The sequence below is a fragment of the Numida meleagris genome, chromosome 19 (assembly GCF_002078875.1).
Source record: "Numida meleagris isolate 19003 breed g44 Domestic line chromosome 19, NumMel1.0, whole genome shotgun sequence".
NCBI classification, from domain to species: Eukaryota; Metazoa; Chordata; class Aves; order Galliformes; family Numididae; genus Numida; species Numida meleagris.
The window spans coordinates 6650046-6664968 of record NC_034427.1 but is presented as its reverse complement, the minus strand read 5'-3'; the positions used below and the strand labels follow the sequence as shown (position 1 = coordinate 6664968).

General features: G+C 42.1%; 2 protein-coding genes across 3 annotated transcripts; one reads left to right on the top strand and one right to left on the bottom strand.

Moving 5' to 3' along the window:
- On the bottom strand, positions 56–8440 carry FAM217B (family with sequence similarity 217 member B). 2 transcript variants are annotated; one of them, XM_021416613.1, is made up of 5 exons: positions 8352–8440; positions 7017–7222; positions 6215–6323; positions 6041–6126; positions 56–5669 (listed from the first exon to the last, which is right to left on the bottom strand). In XM_021416613.1, exons 2-5 carry the CDS (start codon positions 7109–7111, stop codon positions 4481–4483), a joined length of 1479 nt encoding a protein of 492 aa, XP_021272288.1. In that variant the 5' UTR covers positions 7112–7222; positions 8352–8440; the 3' UTR covers positions 56–4480. The 2 variants fall into 2 exon arrangements, with proteins under 2 accessions (XP_021272288.1, XP_021272289.1); XM_021416614.1 differs by lacking the exon at positions 8352–8440 and having other exon boundaries at positions 7022–7188.
- Positions 8552–14805, top strand: PPP1R3D (protein phosphatase 1 regulatory subunit 3D). Its single transcript, XM_021416615.1, has one exon. The coding sequence runs from the start codon at positions 9356–9358 to the stop codon at positions 10265–10267; it is 912 nt and encodes a 303-aa protein (XP_021272290.1). The 5' UTR covers positions 8552–9355; the 3' UTR covers positions 10268–14805.

Here is a 14923-nt window from a genome sequence, read left to right as displayed (position 1 = left end):
AAAAAATCAGAAATGCCATCTTGTGGATAATGAAAAAACTACAGCAAGTAACAAGTAGGCAGCATCTCATTTTTAATATAGCAAATACACAGAAACTTTAAATTACAAGATCACTTTCCAGTGAAATTTCCAGCAAAAATAGCCACAGAAGCTTTGAATAAATAAGAACAAATGATTACCAACATCAAAACCGGGGCTCCAAACAAATTGGCCTGTTTTAATTATTTTTCTTGAGAAAACCCACTAATAATTCCAGTGGGAGTAAAAAAGAAAAGACTGAACACGTTTCAAAATTGGGCCAAAAAAAAAGTACATTACAAGCAATTTCATACTGTAGAATTTTTAACTTTTGATATCAGTTCCAAAGAAGGTATCACACCCGCTGAAAAAAAATCAGTCAAAATATTCTGAATCTTCTAATGAGTTCCTTTAAATAGGAAATACGAAAGTTACCTCAACAATAAATAACACACAAGAAAGGACAAAATAATAATGAGGTTGCAGCATAATTAAGAAGGCTGGAGTCAAACAAGACATCTTAGTCCAAGGATGTAAGCATAATTATCCTGTGCAGCATGATTCCCCTCTTCCATCATGTCGGGCACAGGCCAGCAGCAGATGACAGAAGGGCACTGGTAGCACGTGGGCAGTAGAACTACAGCCACAGCATCCTGGGAGAGGCACCCATGGGAGGTGAGAGCTCTTAGTTCTGGCAACCTGTTTGCACTAAACTCAACTTAGAAGAAAATACTGCTGAATCTTTTGGTCTCTTTCAGAAGTGCTGTAATTCCAGTACGCTGAATTTGTACCAGCAAAGGTAATCTCCCATTTGCAAAGACAAATGCAATCCACTTAACCAGCAAGTGGCCATCCCATGACTGAAAATACTGAACCAGCAGCAGGGACTGATTGGACAGTTCCTACCAAGGCTCTTTCACTTGTGATGCCCCATTTCCCAGGATTGCACGCCTTGCTCACACAGTAACAATCCCTCTTTGGAGCACAACTCCAAAGTGAGTAACTGCCAAAGCTTGATGTCTGTGCAGATAACAAAATGAAGATCTGGAGACATGGTGCAGAACCTTCAGAACCAGTGTCTTCAACTGAAAGCTACCACAAGGTGTGTAGGAGTGCAAAGGGGTGAAACTACAGCTGACCGCTGTATTTGTCTGCAGAGACACAAGTAATGGAGAAAAAAAGTGTCTCGAGAGCAAAATGGATTTGTTTTAAAATCCTTCACGTTATATATTAAAAATACTACATAGCAGTGCTATGGAAAACCATTTATACGTATTGGAGCAAAATTGTTTGGTTACATCTTTAGGTAATTTCATTGAGAACAAGAGCTATTCCTAGCTTATATTGGTATAACTGATGTGGAATCTGAGTGTTTATTTAAAATGCAACCTGAGTCTATTAAAGGTAATAAACCTTTAAAATATCTAAGAAAAAAAATCACTCCATTTAAATATCTCAAATCACAGTAAACTTGTTCAAGAAGTATCTTCTGTGCTTGGCTTAAAGACATGTGAACATAGGAGCATATTGCTAAATACAGTGAAGTAAAGGAGTAAGTAAGGAGTGAAGTAAAGGAGTAAGGAGTAAACATTTCTGCTATATTCTGATTCTAAAGGCAATGCCCATCAATACAAATTCAAAGAAAGATAAACCATAGTCTTCTTTATAGAGGGAGCTCTTTTCAGCTACAGGCTCAGAACACAGGCAAGTTAAAATAGAAGCAAAACCGGCTCTGGATAAATTCCAACACTTGCAGATCTCTCATGTAAATAATTCTTTTTGAGGTAAAATCAGAATTTCTGTTTCTGTATGCAAACAAAGTAGACTTTGCTGTGTAAGTACCAAATCAGTGAACAAAAATTATCATGCGAGACAAACTTTGTTTGTCCTGATCACAGCCAATGCTTAGCGATGAACAAGTATTCAGATTTACTTTCAGTGTCATCACTACTTCTGCCTATTTAATTTTTAAAAAGTCTCCAGCAACAGATTTGCATTAGATGTGCATTAGACCACAAGCAATACATTAAAACAGAATTTTTTAATTCCTAGGTCTGCAAGAAAAAAATGTGACTTTGAAGAAAAAGTTGACTTTGCTCTGGTCAGAGCTGACTGAAGCACTATTTATTTGTTCTTTAAGAAGTTATCATGCAAAACGTGCGTGTATCCTCATGCTTTCCTTGTAACCTAAGGAAGCATCGATATAAAGCAACATTTCAGAGGAAAATTTTGCATACGCTAATTAATATTCAGTGTTATAATAATACACTAAATTACTGCACCTAAGAAAATGTGTTTAAAAAACCTGCCATTCTGATACTGATCCTGCTCACCTTGCTTTTGGAGCTTACAGTAGTGTGCTAAAATAGTCTACTAAAATCGTGCTTACTAGCAAGAGCAGTCCTACTTTTATTAATCTGAATGTAAATCAGTAAAACTTTACTAATGAAGGCTTGTAGAATTTGGCAAAAGCTTGAAATCCCAGCACTGGATGCAAAACCCTTTCCATCCAAAGAAGCTGAAACACAGGAAGAATCCGGAACAAAACAAAAGGATAAAACTGTAACACAAGAATGTGCTAATGCTCTGCAGCTGCTGGTATTTGAATGCCATCCTGTCAGTTTCTCCACACCTCTGACACAGCCAATTTATTTGATCTTTGAGCACATCAGATTAAGTTCCACTTTAATTGCATAGAGCAGAATGTAGAAGCAACTATGATTTATTATAAATGTATCCTAACAAATACTGCATATGGAAATATAATACTGTGTATTAAAATTGTTTCCTTCATCAATTGAAAATTTCACATTTGGTCTCCAGTAACTAGGAAAAAGCCACTAAAAATATTTCTTAGTCTATTCCTGAGCATTGTTTTTGTGTAAAATACTGTAGTTTATTACTACTTTATCGATATTCTCACATTTTAAACTACATATAAATCCGTGCTTGGAAATTTTACAAAGCTGAAGACCTAGTAGGCACAATGAAAGAACAGAAACAGCTAAGCATCTTAATACCAAGAGAGATGAGATCACCAAGACAAGTACAACTTAACTATGTACATAATATATTCTTTAGTAATTGATAATTTTTCATTTGCTATCTGAATGGGAATGATCCACTTGTAAAACCTGCTCTGTCAGACCTCAGCTTACTTCTCATCAGCAGTTCACTGCGACAGGTGGCTGAGGATGAACTAATGGTGCTAAATGGTTCATTTAAAATCAAATTTCAAAACATTTTGTAGATTTTCAACATAATAGTGTCCCCAGCTAAGAGCTGAACTGACACTTGAATGGTCGCTGAATTATCCTTCATATTCTCTTGTACCTCGCAAGAAGACACAAGAAGAATCAGAGGGTCTAAGGACAGTACTCAACCCTGGTTGTACAATTCATCTATCTATGGTATTTCCCCATGCCACTTTACTAAATCTTCAAAGAAGAAGCAAACCAAGCTGGCACAGACTGGGCTGTGGAATAGATAATAGTCATCACAGGTGGCTGAAAATAGGTATTTTTTTGTAACAAAATATATCTTCACTTGAACTTATATCGGCCTTCAAGCTAATCCACCAGGAGTCTGTTTTCTGGGTTTTGAGAGCTTACCAGTTCTGAACACCAAGCCACAGAGTGTCTAGTAATACTCTCATTTTGCATTAGTCACCAATATCCATGTGCGATTGGAAATTTGGTCATTTCCTCAAGATGACAAAAGGATCAAGGTTTACAAAACGAACACGAAGGAATGCTGTCTGTAAGCAGTGAACTTTTCTGGGTATAAAAATATACATTTGATTTTATTAATCTGCCACTATTGAAGCTGCCTGCTCTCTAATTACTGTTTGTCTGTAAAAGAATCCTTTCAGTATTAAAATATTCCAGTACATTTTCTCCATTCTTTTTCCTAGCAAAAAAATGCATCCAATTCATCCAAAAATTCATCATCCTCTATGAAGAATTAGTTTGACTTTGCATAGATAAGCTGCTCCATTATTTTATAAAAACGTTGAGCCCTTTTCCACCAGTATAAAACACTATGAAACCTGTCACAAAATAACATATCTTTTAAAGAGCTCAGATCCTGTTCTCTCAAATACTTAAAAAGGAGCACAGAAGAAACACTACACACTTCAGCTAACTTCAATGGGTGCAAATAGGAGGACATTTTAAAACTATGTATACCTCTAAACTTTTATACTCTGCTAGTGTTATCTCCACTGAGCAATTGTCAGTACGTTTGAGGAAATACCAATGGAAGACACTTGCCTTCAGGGAAAAGATTTCCTGCTGGCCTTGCTGGCTTAAGATCAAAAGTATTGAAATGAACAGTGCTGACTTAGAACCATGCATCAAGAACATATTTTCTCAGGATCTTCCTATGAAGATAACATGACTCTTCTGTATTGGCCATACGCTTTCTAGCAGTCAAGAAACATCAACATCTACTAATAAGCTCTTCACTTAAATTTGCGTGATGTCTGCTTTGTGCCATTTGTTTTTATTTTTCTGTCCCCTGCTGGTTTTTTAGAAGGAACATAATTGTTAGCATTGCCATTTTTCTTTGTGTTTGTACATGCATATGTTTTTAAGCCTTTGATGGGAGCAGCTGAACCATGGAATACTGGCGCTTGCTTAGGGGGTCTGATATTACCAACACTTTGAATTTTAGAACTGTTCTCAGATGGCTGCATATTGAGAAGCTGTTGCTTTGCAGTTGTTTTTTTCAGTTCATTTCTTACTTCACTGGATTGTCTCTGAGAAGACATTGCATATCCCGTTCTCTCAGATAGTTTCAAGTGACCTGGATGTGAATGCAACTGTCGACTTTCTTCACAGTATGGATCTCCCCTGTGACCTGAATAGCATGTGGGGAGTTTTGTGACACTCTCCTGGGGAACCATTTGTTTGTTAGGTAAAGGGCTAAGCAATGCTTTGCATTTGCCAGGGCTTTTTAGGGTACGTGTGGAGCTGGGAGCAGTCTGTGGTCTGGCTTTGGCTGCCTTTGCTTTCTCATTCTGTACAGTCTGCATCTGCAACCACTCCAACTGCAAAAGGCGATCAATGTATTTCTCAAGAAATCCTGTTGGCTTTGGTCGAAGTTCAGATCTACCCTCTACATTAACAAAGATGGCCAGTTGCTTCAAGTCCCATGAGTTAAAAGGGGGCGGCAGGAAGTCTGGGTAGTAATATTCTGACTCTTTAAAACCTGTGTCAGGCACATGTTCCAAACAAACTGGATCGATTTCTTCAGCTCTGAGTATGAGTTCTGGTGGTGTGCAGGGAGATGGAGGAATGGGAATCCTTTCTGAATCAGAGAGATCGCTGGCACTATCATCTTCAGCATCTTCTTTAATAATTTGTACCGATTCAAAATCAAGAAACATTTCATTCACAGATGCTTCTTGCCATTTAGAGGAGCACGGACCAGCTTCAGCAACATGTTCTTCATGATTCTTTTCCAACTGTTCTTTTTTACTGCAATAAAAATGTTGCACTGGGACATCTTTAACCCTACAGAAGCTACCTTGTGTGCTGCCTTTTGTAGCAGGAGGGATCCTGTGCAGTAAAGATTCACTTTGCCTTGTTCCTGGGAGACTCCTCTTTGATGCTTGTACTCTGGGCAGTGATGTGCCAACACTCGTGATCCTAAATGAAATGAAACATCACATCTGTTAAAATGGTTAAAGTCCTTGAAACACCAGCTTACAAACTTCTTGATTTCTCCCTTAAGGATTTGGATATACAGAAATTGAGCTACAATTTGCATGGAAACTTGGTAAATTAATACAGAATACTACCTATTCTTGAATTTTTGCTTTATTTCATTCTGATTTTGCCTGAGATTCAGTACATCAAGTTTCTGTATTGATAACTTAAGCTTGTTATCCTCAAAAATGCTGAATTCCTTGTGCAGAGACCTCAAAGGCAACACAACGAGGCCAAGATTTCATCACAAGCATTTAAATGCCAGCTTGAACCGTGTACAAATTAAACAGACAATCTTAACATAGAATTACTGTTTTGACTGAGTACTGTCATCCGGCTGGTTTCTTCCCTTCTTAAAAACATGTGGCTGGTTATCATCTTGAGTGTCACAGGAAGTCTGAAAAGATACAAAAGTATGTGATGTTATTATGAAAGCTGACACAAACTATGTATCCTTTTTCTATAAAAGAACTGGTATGATTTACCTTTTCATTGGTAGTTGGGACATTTTTGCATAATCTTCCAGAAGATTTCACATGAGAAACTGATTTCTTTACTCCTTTTGTGCTTGGGTGGCTTTTTCCATTACTGTAACTAGCAAGGATTAAACACAGTATCACACTTTAATAGAAACGTTTATGATCATCAGAATAGAAATGCAATAAAAGTTTACCATTACATTTCAGTAAGATAGAGTTGGTTGCAAATCGTCTTAACATTTGTACTAACTATGCTTTTGTTTTTTATACAGCTACTATAATACTACATTTTTAATACTATTACTGGAAAATGCGTAATTAAATTAGACGATATATTAAGAGAACTTAGCCTTCATATAGAAACTTCCATCAGAGGATCCCAAAGTTCCTTTGGAGATAATAAATAGCAAATATTAATTATTAATTGAGCTAGCACGAGGTACTCATGGTCCCAGTGCACTTTAACAAAATTAATTATACAGTACAGTATGAAAGCCACCACAACAAATCATGCTTGCCTTTTTCATTTGCAGTCTCAACAAAATTTAAGCCATTACTCCATTATTTAAAATGATATATTAATCAAATCAAGAGTTTACAAAAGAGTGAAAATAAATTGTGTGCCTCAAAGAGTGACGCAGTCACCTCTGTCACTTTGTGACCTGCATGGTCATACCACACAATCATTTGTGTTGTTGTGGATTGGAGAGGAGGATGAGAATTCAAACAGGGCAGACATGCACTTATTACCTCTTCTACAGCACTTAGGGATTTCTATAACTAGAAAGAAAGAAAACAGTTTCCTTACTTTACCATTCCTTTGTGGTTTTCATTGATTTGGCTTTCCTTTTTCTGTGCCTTTCGGTGCAGTAATAAAGGATGTTCTTGAATGCCCGGTCCCATTACTACTCTTTTAAAGTGGTATCTGCACCTTTATCTTTACATAATCTTCCAGCAACTCCATTCTTTGCGGTCCACACAGCACAGCGTACCGAATGCAGGCATCACCACATCCTGGACACGCAACAAACAAAAACCACGCAACTCCTCGCAACATGACTTTTAAAGCGGTCCAACAAACATTAATTAGCTGCCAAATGGCACCGGGATGCACCATCCAGTCCCTCAGCAGCTGCTTACCGTTCACCTCACAAAGGCCGCACTCAGGCAGCGCTCAGCACCAGGAGCAGGTTGGCCAGCAGTGCTGCACAGCGCCGTGCTCACCGCCAGCTGCAGAGATGCAGCCGCTCTGCAGCCAGCACACAGCCCCGCAGCGAGGCGAGCCGGGCAGCACCGCTCAGCCCGCCCAGCTCTTGCTGCCTGCAGGACCGTTGGCAAAGATACAGAAATGGATTATAAATAACAGCAGCGTTAGGAGAGCTACTTGTCACCGCACAGTTCTGCCTGCACGGTGTATTGACCGGAGCCAAGGATCGGGCAAACAGGGATGGGTGTTTCTTCATCGCAACTGAACAGTGATCACCACCCGTGCTGGGCGCATCGAGTTGTCCTTCCTGTGTCAGAAAATGTGCTCGTGGTATGTTCATATATGTAAATGTATCGAATGCTTCACTTTTTTCTTCTTCCAAACCAAGCCTCTCGCTGCTCATTCATTCCCACTAAAAATAGCCACAGCAGAGCACGCAGCATTCCTTCATTTTCCAGAAACTGCACTCCCCTCCCGGGGCTGCAGACACAGTTCCCAGGAAGTGACAGATGCTCTGCACCAGAACATCTCCCTACACCCACCCTCAGTTTTCTTGCAGTTATATAGACAGATTTATTGTTTATGTGTGTTATTGTATACTATTCCCGTTTATTTGACACAGTCCCGCTTCTTACTGCCTCTCCTCTCCCCACGACAAAGCCCAGGGAAGGATGTCCGTCTCCAGCAGTGCCAGACCCCCACGGATTCGGACCTCCGGCTTCAGAGCCGCACGCTCCCGCTCACAGCGCGCACGGAACGGGGACGGGCACAGCACTCGGGGACGCAACAGCTCACGGCTCCTGCTACCGGACGGCCCCGCAGGCTGCACCAGCCACGACGACGATGAAGTCATATGTCGTTATTTAACCTTCTCGATTTCCCCCCCTTCGGTCCCATCAGCCCCTCAACACCGCCTCACCCGCAACCCACTCGTACCTGCCTCCGCTCCAGCCTCCGCCGGCGTTAAGGGCAGCCCGAGGGCAGCGACGTCAGGCGGACGGCGCGCATGCGCCTCGGAGCGGTGCGCATTGGCTGCTCAGTGTGATGGACAGGGAGGCGCGGCGTGGGCGGGAAGGTCGGGGTTCCGCGCAGGCGCCGTTGGGCGGGTGGGGTGTGAGGGGTCTGTGCTGAGGGGAGACCGGGTACGGCGGGGCTGGTGCCCGAGCTCTGCCTGCAGCTGGGCACTGATGTGGGCTGTGCAGACCCCGGCCCCCGATCCCTCCCCTTCCAGTCACAGTACCGAGTCCGCCTCCCCGGCCCCGGCCCCGGCCCCGCCCGACAGCCTCCTCACGCCCTCCAGCCTGTGCAGCAGCCTTAGCTCCGGCTCGCTCCCGCCCGACAGCCTCCAAACCTTCCCCGGCCTCGGCAGCGGCCGCGAGTCGCCCAGCATCCAGTGTGACAGCCTCGAGTGTCCCGGGTGCCGCTGCAGGAGCCTGGGCTCGGTCAGCCTCTGCGAGGACAGCCTGCAGACCCGGCTCGCGGTGTGTAATGGTCCTGGGTGCTTCGGGGCGCACCGCTGCAGCCCTCGGGCGCCCCGCGACCTCAGTGACAGCCTGGAGTCCTTCGGCGCCCAGCACGACAGCCTGCAGTCTGTGCCCAGCCTGCGCGAGAGCCTCCGGTCCTCCAGCGTCGCAGGTGACAGTCTTGAATCTCTTTCCAGCCTGAGCAACGGGTCCACCAGCCTCGAGTTCACCAGCCAGTGAGCCTGCCTTCGGAGGTTCCCCACACGACGCTTTGGGCTCTGCTTTGCCCCCAGCTGCTGTGAGAGCTGCCAGTTTTCTGCCCTTCTTTGCGGAAGGCTATGTTGTTCGTGCTTACTCTCGTCTATCCAGGGCAATAACCTCAAATCCTCGCTGTCCGTGGCTGTCTTTCCCAAGTTACATCAGAGAGGCAGTGCTCAGCACCGGGAGTGTTAACGTCAGCTCTGCCATCGGTGAAGAATGGAGGTGCGTGGTCCTCGGAGGAATCCCACCTACCTGTCTGACCTCTATGAGAACATGCTGCGGGCTCAAGGGGCACCAGGACGAGGACAGCAGCAGCCCCAGGTGGTACATCCGAGTAGCAACCCATGCCTTGTGGGCCATACCCCAGTCAGAGTGGTGGCTCAGCCATGTCAGCCTCAGGGCAGCACTTCCAGTAGCTGTGATCCAGCACTGCGGCCTATCATTCGCCGCCGAGCGAGGTCTTTGCCTACGACGCCCGAAAGAAGGAAGCGAGTGCAGTGTCAAGCTCCTATGTGCCAGAGCCGTATGAACAAGGTGAGATTTGCTGATGCTCTGGGCTTGGAGCTGACTGAAGTGAAAGTCTTCCAGACTGGGGAGGACCCATCGATCCCCCTACATGTCCTTTCCAGGCTCTCCATAAATTCAGACCTCTGGTACAGCAACTTGGAGTTTACCATGCAGTGCTTAGTCCCTGACTTCCAGCAGCCTGCAGACTGCATGGATTTCTCTGCCCGACTTCAGGAACAGCAAGTGTGTCTTGAACGAGTGACCAGTTCAGATCTGGGCGTCAGTGGCACCATCCAAGTTTGCAACATTGCTTTTGAGAAGCAAGTATCTGTGCGATACACCTTCAACCAGTGGAAAAGCCTCCATGAAGTGTGTGCTCATTGGCACAGTAGCATCTCTGAGAAAAATGGGCAGGGTCAGGTTGATGTTTTCACTTTTTTTCTTCCTGTGCCTTCTTTCCTCCTTCAGCTGTGCTCTGTAGTGCAGTTTGCAGCAAGGTATCAAGTCAACGGGCAGGAGTATTGGGATAACAACAAAGGCAAAAACTACAGCCTCACTTGCCGGACTCATCCCCTCAAGATGCCTAGAGAATGCGAGGAGAGCTGGATCCACTTCATCTGAATGAAGGAAAGTGGACGCAGAACAGCTTTGCAGTAGTCTCAGCAGCCCTCTCTTGCATGGCATGGCTCTGTGCTCCTTTTTGAAGCCTACCAAACCTGGCAGTGTTTCACGACAGGCAAGTAGCCAGCAACCCGGACGTACTGTTCTAAACCTCCCAAAGTATAAAGGGCCAAAATGTGTAGAGTTACATCTGCTGAAAGCCTGGATGGTTTCTGGTAGTGTATGAATCAGTGGAGAATGGTTCAAAGGGATGCTGTCAGACTATTTAGCAGAGATCAAGAGAAGACACTTTATGTTGCTAGTAATATTCTTGATTGCATAGAGTATTTCTAACAGATCTATTTTACTATTTTGTACGGTCTGTTTTTTAAATGGGCAGCGTAGCTTTACTGTTTTCCTTTCTAATTTTGTTTGTATTATCACACCGAGTCTGGGCACTGTTCCAGTTACACACAGTTTGCATGGCAGACACTGTAGGGAAGCACTTACACATCTATATATACATATAATTTTTCTAAAGACTGTTACTCTGTTAAGTATTTCCATTACTTTTGGGATTGGAAAGTAAAGGAATGTTATTATGAGCAAAACCTGCATGAAAATTTCCCATCAGCCCCTCTGTTTGCCTTTTTATTTTTTTTATTTTTTTATTTTTAAAGTGCCTTATCTCCACTGTTTGCTGCAGGCAGGAGGAGTGATTGTTACCAGAGTTCATGAAGGCACTCTGGTGCTTCGAGGGGAAGCTCTCATCTTGTTCACCTGACGTAGCAGTAGGCTTTTCCTCCAGGTGGTGGTACAGGAACTGTCCTTGTGCAGCTGCATTTACTAAGGAAAACTAGAGAAATTTTGCACTTGAATTGCACTTATGCTCTTACACTCACACTTGAAATAGTTGAATTTATAAATCAAGCAGATATGAGAGAGAAAAGACAATACATTGAGCTTCTTATGGATCCTTGGAGTAGAATGCTAGAGCCCTGAGTCCTGGCTCCCTGTTTCCCTGATCCCACTGCCATTGCAGTAGTACTTTTTGAATCCTCTAATCAGCTACTTTTGATTATAAACCCGTTGAACTCTAAGACTGCATCCTTTGCAACTTGAAACAGGAACTTCAAAGCAAAATGATGTTTTTAATGGTAACTTAGTATTTAAATGTGTCCTCAGATTATCTTCTACAGCAGGGAAAGCATAGCAACCCATGTACTGCATACCTGATACTTCTTGCTCTGCTACTTTTATTCTGAGGAATTGGTGTGGTTTGAGATTGGCAACAGGCTTGGTGACAGGCTTCAATCTAGTAAGTAAAAGATTGTCCATTTATTTCTTTGTTTTTTTCCTACATACTCATCACTTGCATGCAGAACTTATAGCATAAATTTTCAAAGCCGTCTGGGTGGAATTATTAGAGCTGCTTTCTGGAAGAATTATACTATGAAAATCAGGCCATGTATTCAGACATCTAGCTTTAGATTGCTGCTTATTCATCAAAATCACAAGTTATGTTTAAAATCACAATTGTAATTAACTCATGGCCATGCGTGTGTTAATGCAAAAAGTCCAACAAGTAATTCTGGAAGTGCAGAAACACCTCGAAAATTCAAGTGTCTGGCAACTTACTGTTACTAGTTGGGCTAACTATTTATCACAGCCAGGATTTTAAGTGAACAGCCTTCCTCTGGTTCCCTCAGTCTTTGGCTTTCAAAGGAACAACTGATGAATGATGGATCTTTGAGCTGCTTAGCATCTCTTTCAGAGTACTGAGAAAACTCAATTTTATTGGAAGCCATTGAGAATTGACTATGTTGCCATACTGTAGAACTAACACTCTGAAAGTTGATGTGCACTTACGCATTTGGCATTTTGTTCTTTCTTTTGAATTGCATGTTTATAGTTTCTTCCGTACCAATCCAGTGCAAACTGCTTTGAAATTGATGTCAAAGAAAAATGGTGAATTAGAGTTTACTTTCCATGTACTAGGGTATTTAGCCAGCCTCCTGGGTAATCAAATTTACTTGCTTGATTACTGTCTCAGTAGGTAAGAGACTTGTTTAAAAAAAAAAAAAAAAAACTTGATAGAACGTGCAAATCATGTTTGTTTTCATTCTCTAATTTGGTCATTTTTGTCAGCAACTGCTGCTACTCGAGGGGCAGCTAAAATGCAATTTTGATTTCTAGCCTAAGCAAGTGAAATGTCCACAGGTGACAGATTTCATTTATATAGCTTACATAGCTGTCCAGTATAACAGCAGAAATGCAAGATGTACTTTGAATGGCTTGTTTTCAGCAGGACGCTTGTCAGTACTTGAATTCAACTGGGGCTGGCAGGGTTTTCCTCTGAAAGCCAACTTCTAAGCCTTCCTACCTTTGGTAATGATAGGTTTTTAACTTGTATGTATACTGATCAACTACCAGTGGTTATCTGCGGGTAGAGAACAGTAAAAATAATCATTTCTTTATTAGCTTTTTGCAGAAAAGAACTTCAGTTTTCTATTTAACAGAAAATGAATGCCAGAAGTGCTTTAATTTTGTATTGGAGCACTGTGAGATCGAAGTTCAAGCTGAAATTGTTTTGAACGAGTAACACAACTGCTCCATTGGGATATTTCATATCCATTAAGCCTTCATAGCCATTAAGACAGGCAGAACACTTCTGAGATTGGGGTGAGGCTGGAGAGTGATTTATAGCTACACAGATTAAAAGACTGTGTGCTTTCAGTCCACGTGCATTATTTTCTGTATCTGAGTTAAAGGAGTAACTGCTGAACAATTGAGCAGCAGCTCTTTTGTCATAGGGGAAGGGGAACTGAAACTCTGCTCTTCCTCATACGCCAAAAGAAAAAAAAAAAAGAGCAGCATAAGACAGGGCACTACTTGTGCCCTGTGCTGGGCTCTGTATGGCTAAATGACATGTGACAATGTATGACATAACACGTCTGAAGTAGTCAACCCAGACGTTCTTTGTAGTCAGTAGCGATGTCGCTGTAGTTTGCAGGCTGCCTGCAGTGTGACAAACTGTGTCAGCTGCTGCAGGATGAGTTCTGCCGCAAAGAAATTCTCAGTGCTGTTCAGATGGTGCCAGATGTCAGGTAGGGTGAAACACACCTTCAGTAACTGCAGAAGAATCTTTCTTGGCATGAACTGAAATTCTTAACCTTACTTTGGTGAAACTTGCTTACTTAAGTAATTCCATTAAAGTGTATTGCTTGTTATTGGACTCCATTAGAAGTGGAATTTTGCATATTTGTTAGCAAAGTAAAAAGAAAACAGGCATGTGCCCACACACATATGCACAGAAGCACTTGGGCTGAATAAAAGACATTATTTCAAAGTATTACTCCCTCTTCTCCCCTCCCCTGCACAACTACTGTGTTTCTTTCGTGAACAAAAACATTGAATTGTCTCACAGCACACTGTTCAATTCCTTCTCTTCTGAGTCTGCTACTTCATACTGTTTTACAATGGATGTTGCTGGAGCCCAGTGCGATACTTGGCTTACTGGTGTTATTATGCTGTTGCCATCTTCTGGGACAGAATCATTCATGCTAGCAAATGTCAAAATTTCCTTGTTACTGCAAGGAGCAAGAGATTATGGAGAGACCATCACTTTAAGGTCATGTACGTCAGAGTGTCAGAGAGGTGAGATCTCAGTGCCTCAGATAAGTTTGGCTTGTATTGTCTTCCTTCTGTAACCTGTCAGGGTATTTGCATGGACAAATGCAACACTTGAATATTCAAGTGTTATTCCAGGTTTGCCTTCTATCTCTGTGCACGTCTTGCACTGCTGTAGAAGAACAGACAGCAGCTGTTACTAAACCAGTTGCCTGGCTTTGCTGACTGAGTTGAGCATGCCTACATTAGGATGGAACTCGGAGGGATCTCTAGATTCCTTCAATATATGAAAAACATTTTTCTTTAGGGTGCTCCTGAGCTGTTAAATATTCACAGAGGTACTGAGTCCTGTCACATGACAGATGAAATTTGTACTTGTTTTTTCCTGTCACATTCAGTAGTGAACATCAGAAGGATTTTAGTTGACAACAACAACAAAAAGGATTAAGCCATTAAGTAGTGACAGCATACACCTATCGTGAAGGCAAACTAATGACCACTTCACTAAGTTCTCAGGACAACTCGACTGCCTGCACTGTGTTCAAACTGAGCACTTCCCTTATAATGAGGATTTTGTAAAAGTGAGTTCTTCACAACAGTTATTGCCATAAATGCACTTTCAAAACTTGTATTTATTATAGTAATCCAGTAAATTAATGTCCAGTAATCCACAGTTTCAAGGTCCTTTCAAGTATGTTGTTTTAAACAAGCATGGAATCCATGAAAAAGAGAAGGCTGTTTTTTCCTGATTGTCATGTCAAGAAAAAAGTACATTACACAGTATGTCAATGAAGTACATCTACTAGACAAAATGTCATGTTGTTTTAGTGGGGAGTTGTAAAACTGTAAAGTGTTTAATTCATTTAAGAACAGTAAGAAAACTACGACTATTTTAATACAAGAGGTTGCAATAAAAGCTTTTCACGGTTTCATGTTGTCTTTGTGAATGGTTCTCCTGTTAACAGTTATGAATACTCTTTAGTCAATGAAGTACTGAGTTGTCACTGACAGAGCGACATACTCAATTTAGGAAGATAAGTTGGGTTC

What these genes read in the sequence shown, in the direction of transcription:
- PPP1R3D (XM_021416615.1), top strand. Translation starts at nt 9,356, where the DNA reads ATGGAGGTGCGTGGTCCTCGGAGGAATCCCACCTACCTGTCTGACCTC.
- FAM217B (XM_021416613.1), bottom strand. Translation starts at nt 7,111, where the DNA reads ATGGGACCGGGCATTCAAGAACATCCTTTATTACTGCACCGAAAGGCA. An exon ending in TCCCAACTACCAATGAAAAG is followed by an intron (nt 6,127 to 6,214) that starts GTAAATCATACC and finishes GTATCTTTTCAG; the next exon opens with ACTTCCTGTGACACTCAAGA. An exon ending in GACAGTACTCAGTCAAAACA is followed by an intron (nt 5,670 to 6,040) that starts GTAATTCTATGT and finishes CATTTCATTTAG; the next exon opens with GATCACGAGTGTTGGCACAT.